This window comes from Passer domesticus, chromosome 21 (genome assembly GCF_036417665.1).
Source record: "Passer domesticus isolate bPasDom1 chromosome 21, bPasDom1.hap1, whole genome shotgun sequence".
NCBI classification, from domain to species: Eukaryota; Metazoa; Chordata; class Aves; order Passeriformes; family Passeridae; genus Passer; species Passer domesticus.
In genome coordinates this window covers 2,987,789-2,999,366 of record NC_087494.1, presented here as the reverse complement: position 1 = coordinate 2,999,366, position 11,578 = coordinate 2,987,789, and the positions used below count along the sequence as shown (strand labels likewise).

The 11,578-nt window shown below is 55.5% G+C and overlaps 1 protein-coding gene across 1 annotated transcript; it reads left to right on the top strand.

The window, feature by feature from the left end:
• Positions 1–1,535: 1,535 nt before the first annotated feature.
• On the top strand, positions 1,536–10,690 carry LOC135284877 (hippocampus abundant transcript 1 protein-like). The gene is made up of 12 exons (XM_064396659.1): positions 1,536–1,826; positions 2,134–2,229; positions 2,653–2,715; positions 3,603–3,730; positions 4,175–4,289; positions 4,788–5,006; positions 5,235–5,348; positions 5,786–5,857; positions 6,098–6,210; positions 6,317–6,414; positions 6,924–7,090; positions 7,175–10,690. Exons 1-12 carry the CDS (start codon positions 1,743–1,745, stop codon positions 7,382–7,384), a joined length of 1,479 nt encoding a protein of 492 aa, XP_064252729.1. The 5' UTR covers positions 1,536–1,742; the 3' UTR covers positions 7,385–10,690.
• The last annotated feature ends 888 nt before the right edge of the window (positions 10,691–11,578 follow it).

Sequence of the window (11,578 nt, the reverse complement as noted above, 5' to 3'; positions counted from 1 at the left end):
AATCGAGCGATTCGCCCTTGCTCCTGCCCCGGGGCTGCGGCGATTTTCGAGCGGCTCGGAGCACTCGGGGCTGGAGCGCTGCTGTGCTGGAGCCCGGGGACCCTCAGCTCTCCCCAGCCCTGCTTCCCCTCCCTCTCCACAGCGCTCTCAATGCTGGGGTTCCATCCCTGAGGCATCACAGGCTCCTTCCAGCGCTGGTTTCCAGCTTCTTTGGGCCGCTCTTGGGTCCCGCAGCCCCCCGGGACCGGCACCAACGGCACCGGAGCCTCCGCGGGGGCCGGCCGTGCCCCGGCGGGCGCAGAGCCTTTGTCTGTCCTCCTCGTGTCTCCTGCTCCCCGGCAGGTGCCGGGGTGAGAGCCAGTAATTGCTCTAAGTGCGATCAATAAATCAAGGTAATAGAATTACATCTGCCGCTGCCATGCCGGGAGCCGCTTCCCTGCTCGCCGATCTCCCTCCTCGCTTTTGTTTTTAGGCCGTTGTGGAGCACTGGAATAAATCAGGCTCCTCCATGCTCTAATCCCCGGTCCGAGGGGGTTCAGGTGCCTGCCCAGCCGGGGGGAGCACGGTCCCGGTCCCGGGGCTCGGCCGAGGGCGGGCACCGTGACCCCGCGGAGGTTTCGGGCGTTTTGTGACACGAGCGGAGCGCTGCGGGCACGCCCGTGCCGGGGGCCAGCGCAGCCCCGGGGATGGAGCTGCTCCCCGCACCGGCACCAATCCCGGGAAATCGGGGATTGCTTTCATCTTCCAGGTGGAGTCACCTGAGGCCAGTTTCCCCGGGGTTTAATCGTTGCTTAGAGGAAAAGCTCGGCGGGTAAAGGCTGGATCGCAGCCCCCAGCGCCCCGCGGGCGGGCAGGAGCCCCGGCAGCCTCGGCCGGCCCCGGTGACACCGCTCCGGGCACCGCCGGTCGCGCGTGGCCGCCTCCCGCTGCCCGGGGCGGCCACCCCGAGCGGGCAGGCGGAGCGGAGGGGCCCCGGCCGGCATGAAACTGATCTGAACGTGCCCAAATTCATGTGCTCCGGCCCCGCACCGAGGAGATCAGCACCCGCCCCGCCGGACCGCGCGGGGTTAACGAGAAACCGGGGATGGAGCTGCTCCCCGCCCGCGGCACCGGGCTCGGGGACACGGATGGGGTGGGATGGGATGGTCATGGGGAGGCGCTTGGCTGGCACCACTCGGGATGCCGGTGCCGAGGACACAGCCAGCAGCTCGGTACCGACACAGCACGCGGCCCTTCCCGCCCCACCGGTGCGCCAGCCCCGGGGCGGCCGCGTGTCCTTGTTCAACGCGCCTGCCCCAGCCGGGAGCGGCGCCCGGGACGCGGCAGCAGCCGCCGGCAAAGGCGGCCCGGGGCCCTGGGCCGCTCCCGGTGCCGCCGCCCGCTCCCGGTGCCACCGGCGGGAGCTGACGTCACGGCCACGCCTCCCCCTGACCCGCCCAGCCAATCACAGACCAGCGCGCCCGATGAGGAAGCGGCGGAGCAGCCAATGAGGCGCGAGGAGCGGCGCGGCGGAAGCGCCGGTTCCCGCTCCGGGGGCGGGGCCAGCGGGCGGGGCCGCCCCCTCCGCTCCGCTCCGCCGCCGGGCCCGGCGCTCCCCGCCCGGTGCCGGTCCGGCTCCGGTGCCGGGCCCGGGCTCGGCCCCGGCCCCTGCGCAGCGCGGCCCGGTCCGCTTGGGCCCGGCCCGCCACGGGGAGGATGGGGCAGCCGCGGCGGCCGGCGATCGGCAGCGGCCCGGCGGCGCCATGACCGGCGAGAAGAAGAAGAAGAAGCGGCTCAACCGCAGCGTCCTGCTGGCCAAGAAGATCGTGATCCGGGACGGGGCCGGCGTGAGCGCGGGGCCGCGGGGGGGATGGCGGGCACCGACACCGGTACCGACACCGGTACCGACACCGGTACCGGGGCGAGCTGTCCCCGGTGGGCCGCGCTGTCACCGCCCCTGCCGGTGCCGCTGCTGGCTGGGAACGGGAGGAACGTTCCAGGGCGGCATCCCGGCTGCCCTGGCCGGGCTGGGGGTGCCCGCTCCCGCAGGCTGGTGATGGATTTTGGGTTTTCTGCTGACGGGTTTTGGGTTTTCTGCTGACGGATTTTGGGTTTTCTGCTGACGGGTTTTGGGTTTTCTGCTCTGTTTTGCAGCGCCAGGGCATCGGCGAGCCCAGCGTGTACCACGCCGTGGTGGTGATTTTCCTGGAGTTCTTCGCCTGGGGGCTGCTGACCACGCCGATGCTGACGGTCCGTGTGGCTCTCCATTAAGGGAGACCTTTCCTTAGAGAGCTGCACAAAAAAACCTCTTTGCTTATGCAAAAAAAAACCCCATTTAGGCATATTAGTCTGGTAATATAAAATGCAAATCAAACGTACAGACCCGCAGAGAAGTGATGTGGTGGCATAAAGTAAAACCACGGGGGGCTCAGGTGGTGGGGAAAGGCTCTCTGAGCATGCTGGAGTGATTTAGAGACCTGGGGAGTGTTCAAGGCAGTGGTTCCCATTCTGGAAAGGGCAGAGCTCCTCACGTGGAGGCATTGGTGGCAGGATATTTCCCCTTTTCCCTGGATTCTGCCCTTCCTGTCCTCTGGCTGGCAGATGCTTGCAGGAATTTTGCAGAAGTTGCTAGCTCTGACTTTTTCATTTGGATTTGGTTTGTTTTCCCTCCAGGTCTTACACCAGACTTTTCCTCAGCACACATTCCTGATGAATGGTCTGATTCATGGAGTCAAGGTGAGGAATATTCCTTCCAGGATTTCCTTTAAATCTGCCATGGCTGCAAGAAGGACAAGCCTTTATTATCTGTATAATTTGCTGGTGTCAGCCAATATTTGGCCACTTTGAGGGGGCTCTGGCAAACCTGGTGCAAAAGGAAGGACACAGACATGGGACAGCTGAGTTTACTGAGCAGGAGTGACAACAGCTCTGTGTTCCAGCTGGAAATAATCTCATCAGCATGAGATCAGCCCTGTGCCCATCCTCTGGAGCATAACAGAATGACAAATCAGTGATGTCTAAATTTATTAGTGATAGAAGCTGAAGCCAAGGGGCCTCAGTGACCTCCAGGCAGGGAATGTGCTGTGGGACTGGGGAGCTCCTTGCACCAGACCAGCATTCCCAGAGCAGAATTGCAGGCAGGACTTGTGAACAGGGAATATTCCTGAGTTCTGACTGGGCAATCAGGCAACACAGACACTTCTTGGCTGTCTCTGGCAAGAGAAAACAGCCCCAGCACTGAAAGGCTCTGCCCTGCCTGCCTCAGGCTTGGGAGACATGGAAAGGCCTTGAATAATTTTATTTGTGCTTCTCATTGTGTCTGTCCTGTCTCCAGCTACAAGAGAAAGCTTTCCCAGAGCTGCAGCAGCTGTTGCCATGCTGGAGCTGTGCCAGCAGCTCTCCAGGTCCTGGCAGGGCTCTGCAGGGAGCAGGAGGGCTCAGTGAGGCCTTGCTGGTCGAGGATTTGTTTTTCCTTTCCTAAAAGGATGTGGGGAGTTTAATAAATGCTCTGTTGTAACAGCATTGCTGCGTGGGGCGGTCAGGAATGGGTGGTGTCCTCCTGATGTTGCTGAAAGCTCTCACTGAGGGGTTTCTCTGTCCTCTGGTCTGTCTGTCCATGCCAGGGTCTGCTCTCTTTCCTAAGTGCCCCGCTGATTGGTGCTCTCTCTGATGTCTGGGGCAGGAAATCCTTCCTCCTTCTCACCGTCTTCTTCACGTGTGCACCAATTCCCCTGATGAAGATCAGCCCCTGGTGAGTTCAGCCTCATCCAGCCCCGAGGTCTGAGGAGGGGCAGCAGCAAGAGGTGAACGAGGAGGGTTTGCAGCTGCTCCTTTCAGCAGGAGATGGAAGAGTCTCATCCATCTCAAGAATGGAGGAGGGTGCTCAGCCTATGGACTGACCTGTCTGGTTCTGGAGGGTTCAGTTGGAAATAAAGGGCTGGTCTGTCCCCTGAGCTTGTTCCTCAGCTCAGTGCATTATTTCTGTCAGGGAAATAACAAATCTGCCAGCTCTGTGCATTATTTTTGTTAGGAAAAATGAGTGGTAAAACTTCAGGGGTCTCCAGACCCAGACTCCATGTTCATGTTCTGGTGCACTGGAACAGGATGGGCTGGAGGCAAAATGAGGGAGAGGCTCTGCTTCAGCAGCTGTGGACATGGTGTGGCTGCTCTCTAACTGTGCCTTGGGCTCTTGCAGGTGGTACTTTGCTGTCATTTCCATGTCTGGAGTGTTTGCTGTCACCTTTTCTGTGATTTTTGCCTATGTTGCTGACATCACACAGGAGCATGAGCGCAGCACGGCGTATGGCCTGGTAAGGAGCTGAGTCACTGGCCTGGCTCTGGGAAGAAATATCTGGGGCTTTGCAGGTAGGAGAGGTATAAAATTAGGGTGGGAGATGTATTGAGTAATCATACAGTGTCCCTGTCCTTCTGTTTGGGATTTAGCTCTGAGGGAGAGGATGATCTCTGCCCACTCTGAGTGCTGGCTGTGTATAAACCAGCCTGGCCCTTCCCTTTTCCACACCAGGGAAGAGGATGCTTGGTGTGATCCTGCCCTTCCTGTAGCTTTACTGACAGCACCATCCAGGAATTCCTAGGACAGCTTTGCTAGAACTTATCCCAGGTGCACCAGGAGAATCTGTCACCTGTCTCTGCACAGGAACCCCCCGTGAATTCTTATTTACCTCTCCAACAAAGACACCACTGGGTGTCTTTGCTGGAGAGGTAAATAAGAATTGTTCCCTAGGTCACTGGGGAGGAGGAGATGGGCTTTAGGAAGAAGAGGCTGTAGGGAATGTTTATGCTTCCAGGTGTCAGCCACGTTTGCTGCCAGCCTGGTCACCAGCCCGGCCATCGGCGCGTACCTTTCCCAAGCCTACGGTGACACCTTGGTGGTGGTGCTGGCCTCAGGGGTTGCTTTGCTGGATATTGGCTTCATCCTGCTGGCTGTGCCCGAGTCACTGCCTGAAGAGATGCGCCCAGTCTCCTGGGGAGCCCCAATCTCCTGGGAACAAGCTGACCCGTTCGCTGTGAGTGAGCCTGCTGCTGTGTGGGAAGTGGGTTTGTTGAAAAATTGTAGAAAATTTGTAGGAAATCCAACACTGCTGTTTTCCTGTGTGCTGGTAATGCTTAATGTTTGCTTTAGTCCTGCTGATTTTGAAGGTGTTAAGCCTTTGGTTTGGCTGTCTTTGTACCTGCAGATCTTTCAGCAATATAAAGTCAAATTTAAAAACATTTTTTTCTCCCTTTTCTTGCAGTCCTTGAGGAAGGTGGGTCAGGACTCCACAGTGCTGCTCATCTGCATCACAGTCTTTCTCTCCTACCTTCCTGAGGCCGGCCAGTACTCCAGCTTCTTCCTGTACCTGCGACAGGTCAGTCTGTCAAAGCCCTGGGTGCAGGAAATCCTGCCCTATAAATACAATCAGAGATGTGTCACCTGTCCCAAGGTGCCTTTTCTTGGCCAATAAGCCAGTAAAGCTGAAATTGTAAGAAATAATGATTTGTTCCAGCTCTCCTGAAATATGTATGAGCCTGCTGGCTGCTCTGGGCATTGCCTGGGGCGAGGCCTGGCTTGGCTCCTGCCTGGCCATCCTGGCTGTGCCACTTCGGGCACTGCAAGGGGAGCTCAGTGATTAAAAACCATTTCTTCAGCCAGAGGAAAATCTTCTGTTTGATTCCTGTGGCAGCCCAGAGGCAGTGGCTGTTAGTGTGCAGGTTCCAGTTCAGTGAACATGAGTGACACTGATGGAGGGGCTCTTGTCACCTGGTACAAATCTGCCTGAAAGGTCCCTCTTTGATGTTTTCACAGGTCATTGGTTTTTCCTCAGAGACTGTAGCAGCCTTTATTGGTGTCGTTGGAATTCTCTCTATACTGGCTCAGGTGAGAAGCAGTTTCTGTGTTGGCTTGAGCAGTCTGCTGTAAGAATGTCCAAAATTTCTGATTTTGGAGCTGCTGAGTTGTCAGAACTCCTGTGGCCACACAGACTTTTGAAACAGAGGAGATCTTAAATTGGGAGGGACCCATAAAGATCATCAAAGTCCCTCCATTTCCTGTCCTCTTGTCTCCTGGTGTTGCCCTCTTTCTTTGCCCTGCCTTGAAAGCAGCTGTTTTTCTTTCCAGACAGTGGTGTTGGGAATTCTCATGCGCTCGATAGGGAATAAAAACACCATCCTCCTGGGCCTGGGCTTCCAGATCCTGCAGCTTGCCTGGTATGGCTTTGGATCACAGCCTTGGTGAGGGTTTGCCCACGTTTCTGTCCCCCTGTGGCCGCTCCCACCCTGCAGCACAGGGTGAGGGCACAGGGCTGCTCCTCACAGCTTCCTCCTTCCTCCTCCCCAGGATGATGTGGGCAGCAGGAGCTGTGGCTGCCATGTCCAGCATCACCTTCCCAGCCATCAGTGCCATGGTGTCGAGGAGCACAGACCCTGACCAGCAGGGTGAGTGCTTGGGGAGGGTTCATCCCAGCAGGAGCTGAGCTGGCACAAGGGCATGGTGGTGGAGGGGTGGGCAGGAGCATCTGTGGGGTGTCACTGTGCTCACTCACAGCAGTACTGACACTCTTATCTGTGAGCACGGCTGCTGCTTTACTGGGGAGCTCCCAAGTCATGCAAGTGGGTGGTTGGTGGTGTCCCTCTGAGGCAGAGGAGGCTGCTGCGTTTTGCCTGCCTCACAGCGCATCTCTGAATCCTCAATTAAATTCTAGTTAATTGGAAGTTGTTGCTTGATGTGCCCGTGCTTATTTCAGTCTGCAAAGCAGCAAGGCCAGCATTACATTTCTAGAACTTGGCACTGAGTGAAGCTGCTCATCTGCAAACCCCTCCCCTGCACATCAGCCCAGATCCAAGTGCTTGATCCTGTCTCTAAATATCTCTAAGTATGTATCCTCGAATAAAACAAGTTTCTTTGGAAAGCTGGAGGCATTTCCCCCTTTTCCCTGTGTCCCCAGGTGTGGTGCAGGGGATGATCACTGGAATTCGGGGTCTGTGCAATGGCCTGGGGCCAGCCCTCTATGGTTTTGTCTTCTATCTCTTCCACGTGGAGCTGAATGAAATGGCTGAGGTGGAAACTTTGGGCAAGGCCTCCAAACCCAACATGGCCAACCCTACAGATGAGGTACCTATTTACCTTCTCACTGTTTGCTGGGCTGTGTTTGCCCTCATTCTTGAATCATTCCTGTTTCTCTCTCTGTCTCTCCAGAGCAGCATCATCCCTGGGCCACCCTTCCTGTTCGGGGCGTGCTCCGTGCTGCTGTCGCTGCTGGTGGCCCTGTTCATTCCAGAACACAACCTGGCACTGAGGTCAGGCAGCCACAAGAAGCACAGCACGGGGGCCCAGGCCCACCCCCACAGCCCCCCAGCCGGGGGGTCAGATGGCAAGGAGCCCCTCCTGGAGGACAGCAGCGTGTGAGGGGGGACAGGGGACGCGCCTCGGGCTCGACGCCACGCCAAGGATGGACTCAGCAGGAGTTCAGGGAGGGGGAGAGAGGGATCCAAGGTAACTGACTGTGCCACTAACAGCTACTGAGGAGGGATGAGGTTTTCCCTTCGAGCCAAATACACCCAGCTGGTGCAAAAATGGAATTGTATCACCTGGTGCTGATGGAAAGGGGAGACACGGAACTGCTCCACTGGAGGGATAGTTCTGGAAAGCAAACCCGCCCTTGTGCGTGCCCCCTGTGTGCCCTGCCAAACCCTCTGCTGGGCTCTGCTTGCTGGGAGCTCGCTGAGCTGCCCCTGGAATCCAATATGGCATTTGCTCCATGCCCCATCCCTGCCAGAGCTGCCCTGGCACCCCTGCAGGCTGTGGTGACACGCTGGGGCACAGGGGGGGTGTGAAGCACAGCGAGTGCAGCTCTGAGCTTCCTCTGCTGGAGGGCCCCGTTCTGCCCCAGTGAAACTTAGACCAAACAAATTATAAATCTACTGACTCCATGTTCTGATGGCGAGGATAAAAATGAAGAAGTTGCAGGTGAGAGAAGGGCAGCTCCATGAATTACAAACACTTGGATGTGTTGTAATGGGCCAGTGTTGTAACAGGCCACAGTGGTTCTGCTTGGTTTTCTTTTTCTTGTCACTCTGAGGTGGCATTTGCCTGTTGCCTCCACGGGCAGTAGGTAGAAGGATTTTTTTCTTTTCCAGAAATCTTTTTCCTGGAGCTGTGAGGGTTGTTTAGGAAATACAATTCTCTGGCAGGCTGGAGAAACAGCTTGGCTGTGCTGAGCACTTTGGAGATGAGTGGTTTCCTGGGAGAAAGGTCAGAGAAATGACTGTTTACCTTGAGCAGTGTATAAAGCATGCTGGTTTGCCCCTGGGCTCCTACCATCTGATGCTAAACCCAGAGAGTGTCCAGAGCTGGTTTGTTCTCAACCCAATAGATCCTGATGGTGAAGGTTTTGTTGATTTGGACTCAGGGGTTTGGATTCCATGTGGCATTTCTGAGCCTGCTGTGGAGGCTTTTGTTTATGGAACAGTGGAACTGCAACCTCTGCTGCAGGCTCAGCTGTGCTCAGAAGGAGCAGGAGGTGCTTGGAGCCTTGTGAAAGGAGCTGAGGCAAACAGGGAACGTGTGCTTGTTTATAGAAATGTGGCAGAGGGCAGGAAGCAATTGTTCTCATTTGAGTAAATAAGAAGTGGTGGCATTGAGCAGTTCTGGGAAGTAAGGACCAAACCAAGGACACTTCAGGAATCCTTTGTTAGAGGAATTGAGGCTGCAGCAGCTAAACCAGTCCTGCCTTGGCTGTTCTCTGGCTGGGTCCCCTCTCTGTGGGTTTGGGGAAGGTTACCAGGGGAGAGCAGCCCAAAGGGAGGCAGTGCTGGCCCTTCACACCGTGGATCTTTGCAGACACACAGCAAGTGCCATTTGGTTATCAGAGGTGGGTATTTCAATGAAAGAGTTGGCAGTTTGTTCTGCATTGATCTGGCCTGGTGGCAGCTCTGTGCTCAGAGCTGGGAGCAGCTGGGACACAGAGGGATGCTGAGATGGGTCTGGCTGCAGGGCTGGGGAGCAGAGCCAGCAGAAATTTCCTTGACCTGCTCTGACTCCATTTTTCCCAAGCTCCTTGTGGTGACACTCCCAATTCCCAAACATTAGTGGGATGGTCAGTACTGTGTGTGCATGGCAAGCTTTTATCCTGAAGGAAATCCTGTCACTTGCACTTCCAGCCAGTAGTTCCCCCACGTCTGTTCCTCACAAAAATGCCTTTTTTAGACGGGACTTTTCCAGAGTCCCAGCAATCCGTTGATTTACATGGGTTAAAGTGAGCTGAAGTAGGATTTTCCCCTCACACACAGATGAAGTAAAATATAGAATTGTTACCTCAGAGCTTCACGGGTACAATATAGCGACACGTTACAAAAAGACAAGCATAATTTATATGATAAAAAGTATATAGAGATATATTTTTAAAAGTCCTCTCCCTTATTGCATAGTTTATTGAAACCAATATGTTTCTGGTCCCATTCCCTCTCACCACTGCTGCTGCCTGCAGCCTCTCAGCCTCTCCTTCCCCTCAGACCCCAGAACTGTCCAGAATCTTCCCTCCCACGTCGTGTCCCTCATGACCCCTGAGCTTCTGGTGATGCTGACATCTGCATGGTGGCCCTGGAGTGTTTTGGTCCCTTTGTCAGCCCCCCAAACTTGGGGCCAGGTGCTGCCAGCAGGTGACTGCCAGCTCAGGGGCTGTGGCCTGGTTGGTGACCAGCTGTGCTGTCACCTGTGGTGGCACTGGGCACCAGGGGGATGCAGCAGTGGCCACCAGTGGGTTTGCAGCTCTGGGCAGCTGGGGTGGGGATATGGCAGCGTGTGGGTGGAGGGGGTACAGCAGCAGGCAGCAGCAGGACTCTCCAGGTGCCATCACCAACAGAAAGTGGCTGGTGCTGGTGTGCAGACCTGGCAGCAGGGGCTCTTTGAGGCACAGGGAGCACGCAGGGATCCCTTCCCACCCCCTTGGGGTCCCTCTCACCTGGTTTGGTGGGGCCTGGGCCCGGTGCCTCCCCTTCCCAGGGCTGTGAGCCCTGCCCTGTTCTGCCTTGGTGGGACAGAGCAGGAGCTGGGCCAGGCGGTGCTGGAGCTGAAGTCACCAGAGCCAAATGAAGAACAGCTTGTTCTGAAGGGCTGGTGCTTCCACGTGGAGGCTGGAAAGGCTGTGTGGAGCATTCAGCTAGTTTTTGCCAATTCTTGTTACTTTATATGAAAACGCAACTTTTTAAAAAGGAGTCTTTTCTTAAAATCTGCTTGATCTGCTGTGCAGTGCCTGAGCCTGGCTGTTTAACTTTGGGATTCCCAGGATTTGTCTGCAGGGACTTCAAACCTGGGATGGTAACAGCAATGCCCAAACACAAGGCAAAAATCATCTCCATTGCCTGTCAGCAGTCCTGGCGGGTCAAGTGAGTTTCACCTGATCTTGTTGCATTAAAAACCTGAGTTACACCATTGCTTTCTCTTCTGCCATTAATTTTGCAAAGTAGTAACTTTTTACTTCCCAGTTTTTATTCTTTTTCTGCACTCCAAAGGCTGTTGACAGCTGTGGTATCTTTAAAGCGTGGGCACTCGGCCCCACCTCTGCTCTCTCACAGTTCACATCACGTGTGTTTGTGTCTCTTTTTTAAGCTAACGATAAAATGTATTTATTTTGGTTCAGGTTGTGTTTGGAACTGGCTAATCTCTCCCTCTGATGGATTATTTATTAAACTGCTGCTTTCCTGTTGTGTCAAAGGTCTCTGTCCTTATTTGTCTCCATCACCAGTGGGACCAGGCAGCTTCTGCCCAGAATTTAAATTCTTCTCGAGAATTATGTGAAGATGTGGGACAGGTTTGGGAGAGCTGGGTCTGGGCTGCCCCAGCAGCTCCCTGGCTCCTGCCAGCCCCACTGCAGCCTCCTCCTGGACTGGTTTTAGTAACCATGACTCTATTGTCTTAATTTTTCAGCCAGGCCTAATTTAGATCTTATCTGACTCATTTAAACACTCTTTGTGGCGGCTGAAGACAGTCATAGGTGACTAATAAAATCCCAAAAAATATAAACACATCCAAGCCAGCTCTGGGATGGTGAATGATGGATGGTATCCTGGAAACACGAGCCATTACGCAGCCTGTCGCTTCTGTATGGATTTCCTCTAGACTGGAACCAGCTTTTGTTTTATTGTTTCCATCTTTAATGGAGAGAAAACCTGTGACTTGTCTCACGTGATGGCGCTGCAGAACAAAGAGCAGGTGTTGCAGTGCAGGATGTTGTTGACCACCCTCCCCCGGGGCAGTGGCAAAGCCTTGTCCCTTCTGTCCCTTCTGGTGACAGCCTGGGGCTAGACCCCAGCCCGAGGGTTATCCTGTGCTGGAGCCAGCACTGGTCCCTTGGTGCTCTGTGTCTCCACACTGAGCTGTTTTGTTTCCTGAGCAACATCTCTGCACAAAGTATTGCCCAGCACAAATCCCCTTGCCTGCCCTGAGGGAGGAAGCACAGTCAGCCTCCAGGAAAGGTGTTCATGCCCCTGAGTCTGGAAAAGCAGCACTCCCTTCACTCCTTCAAAGGCTTCCTGTGGGCTGGAAAACACTCCTGGGGTGGAAGCTTGCTCCTCCTGCCCTGGGCACGCAACCTGGGGCTGC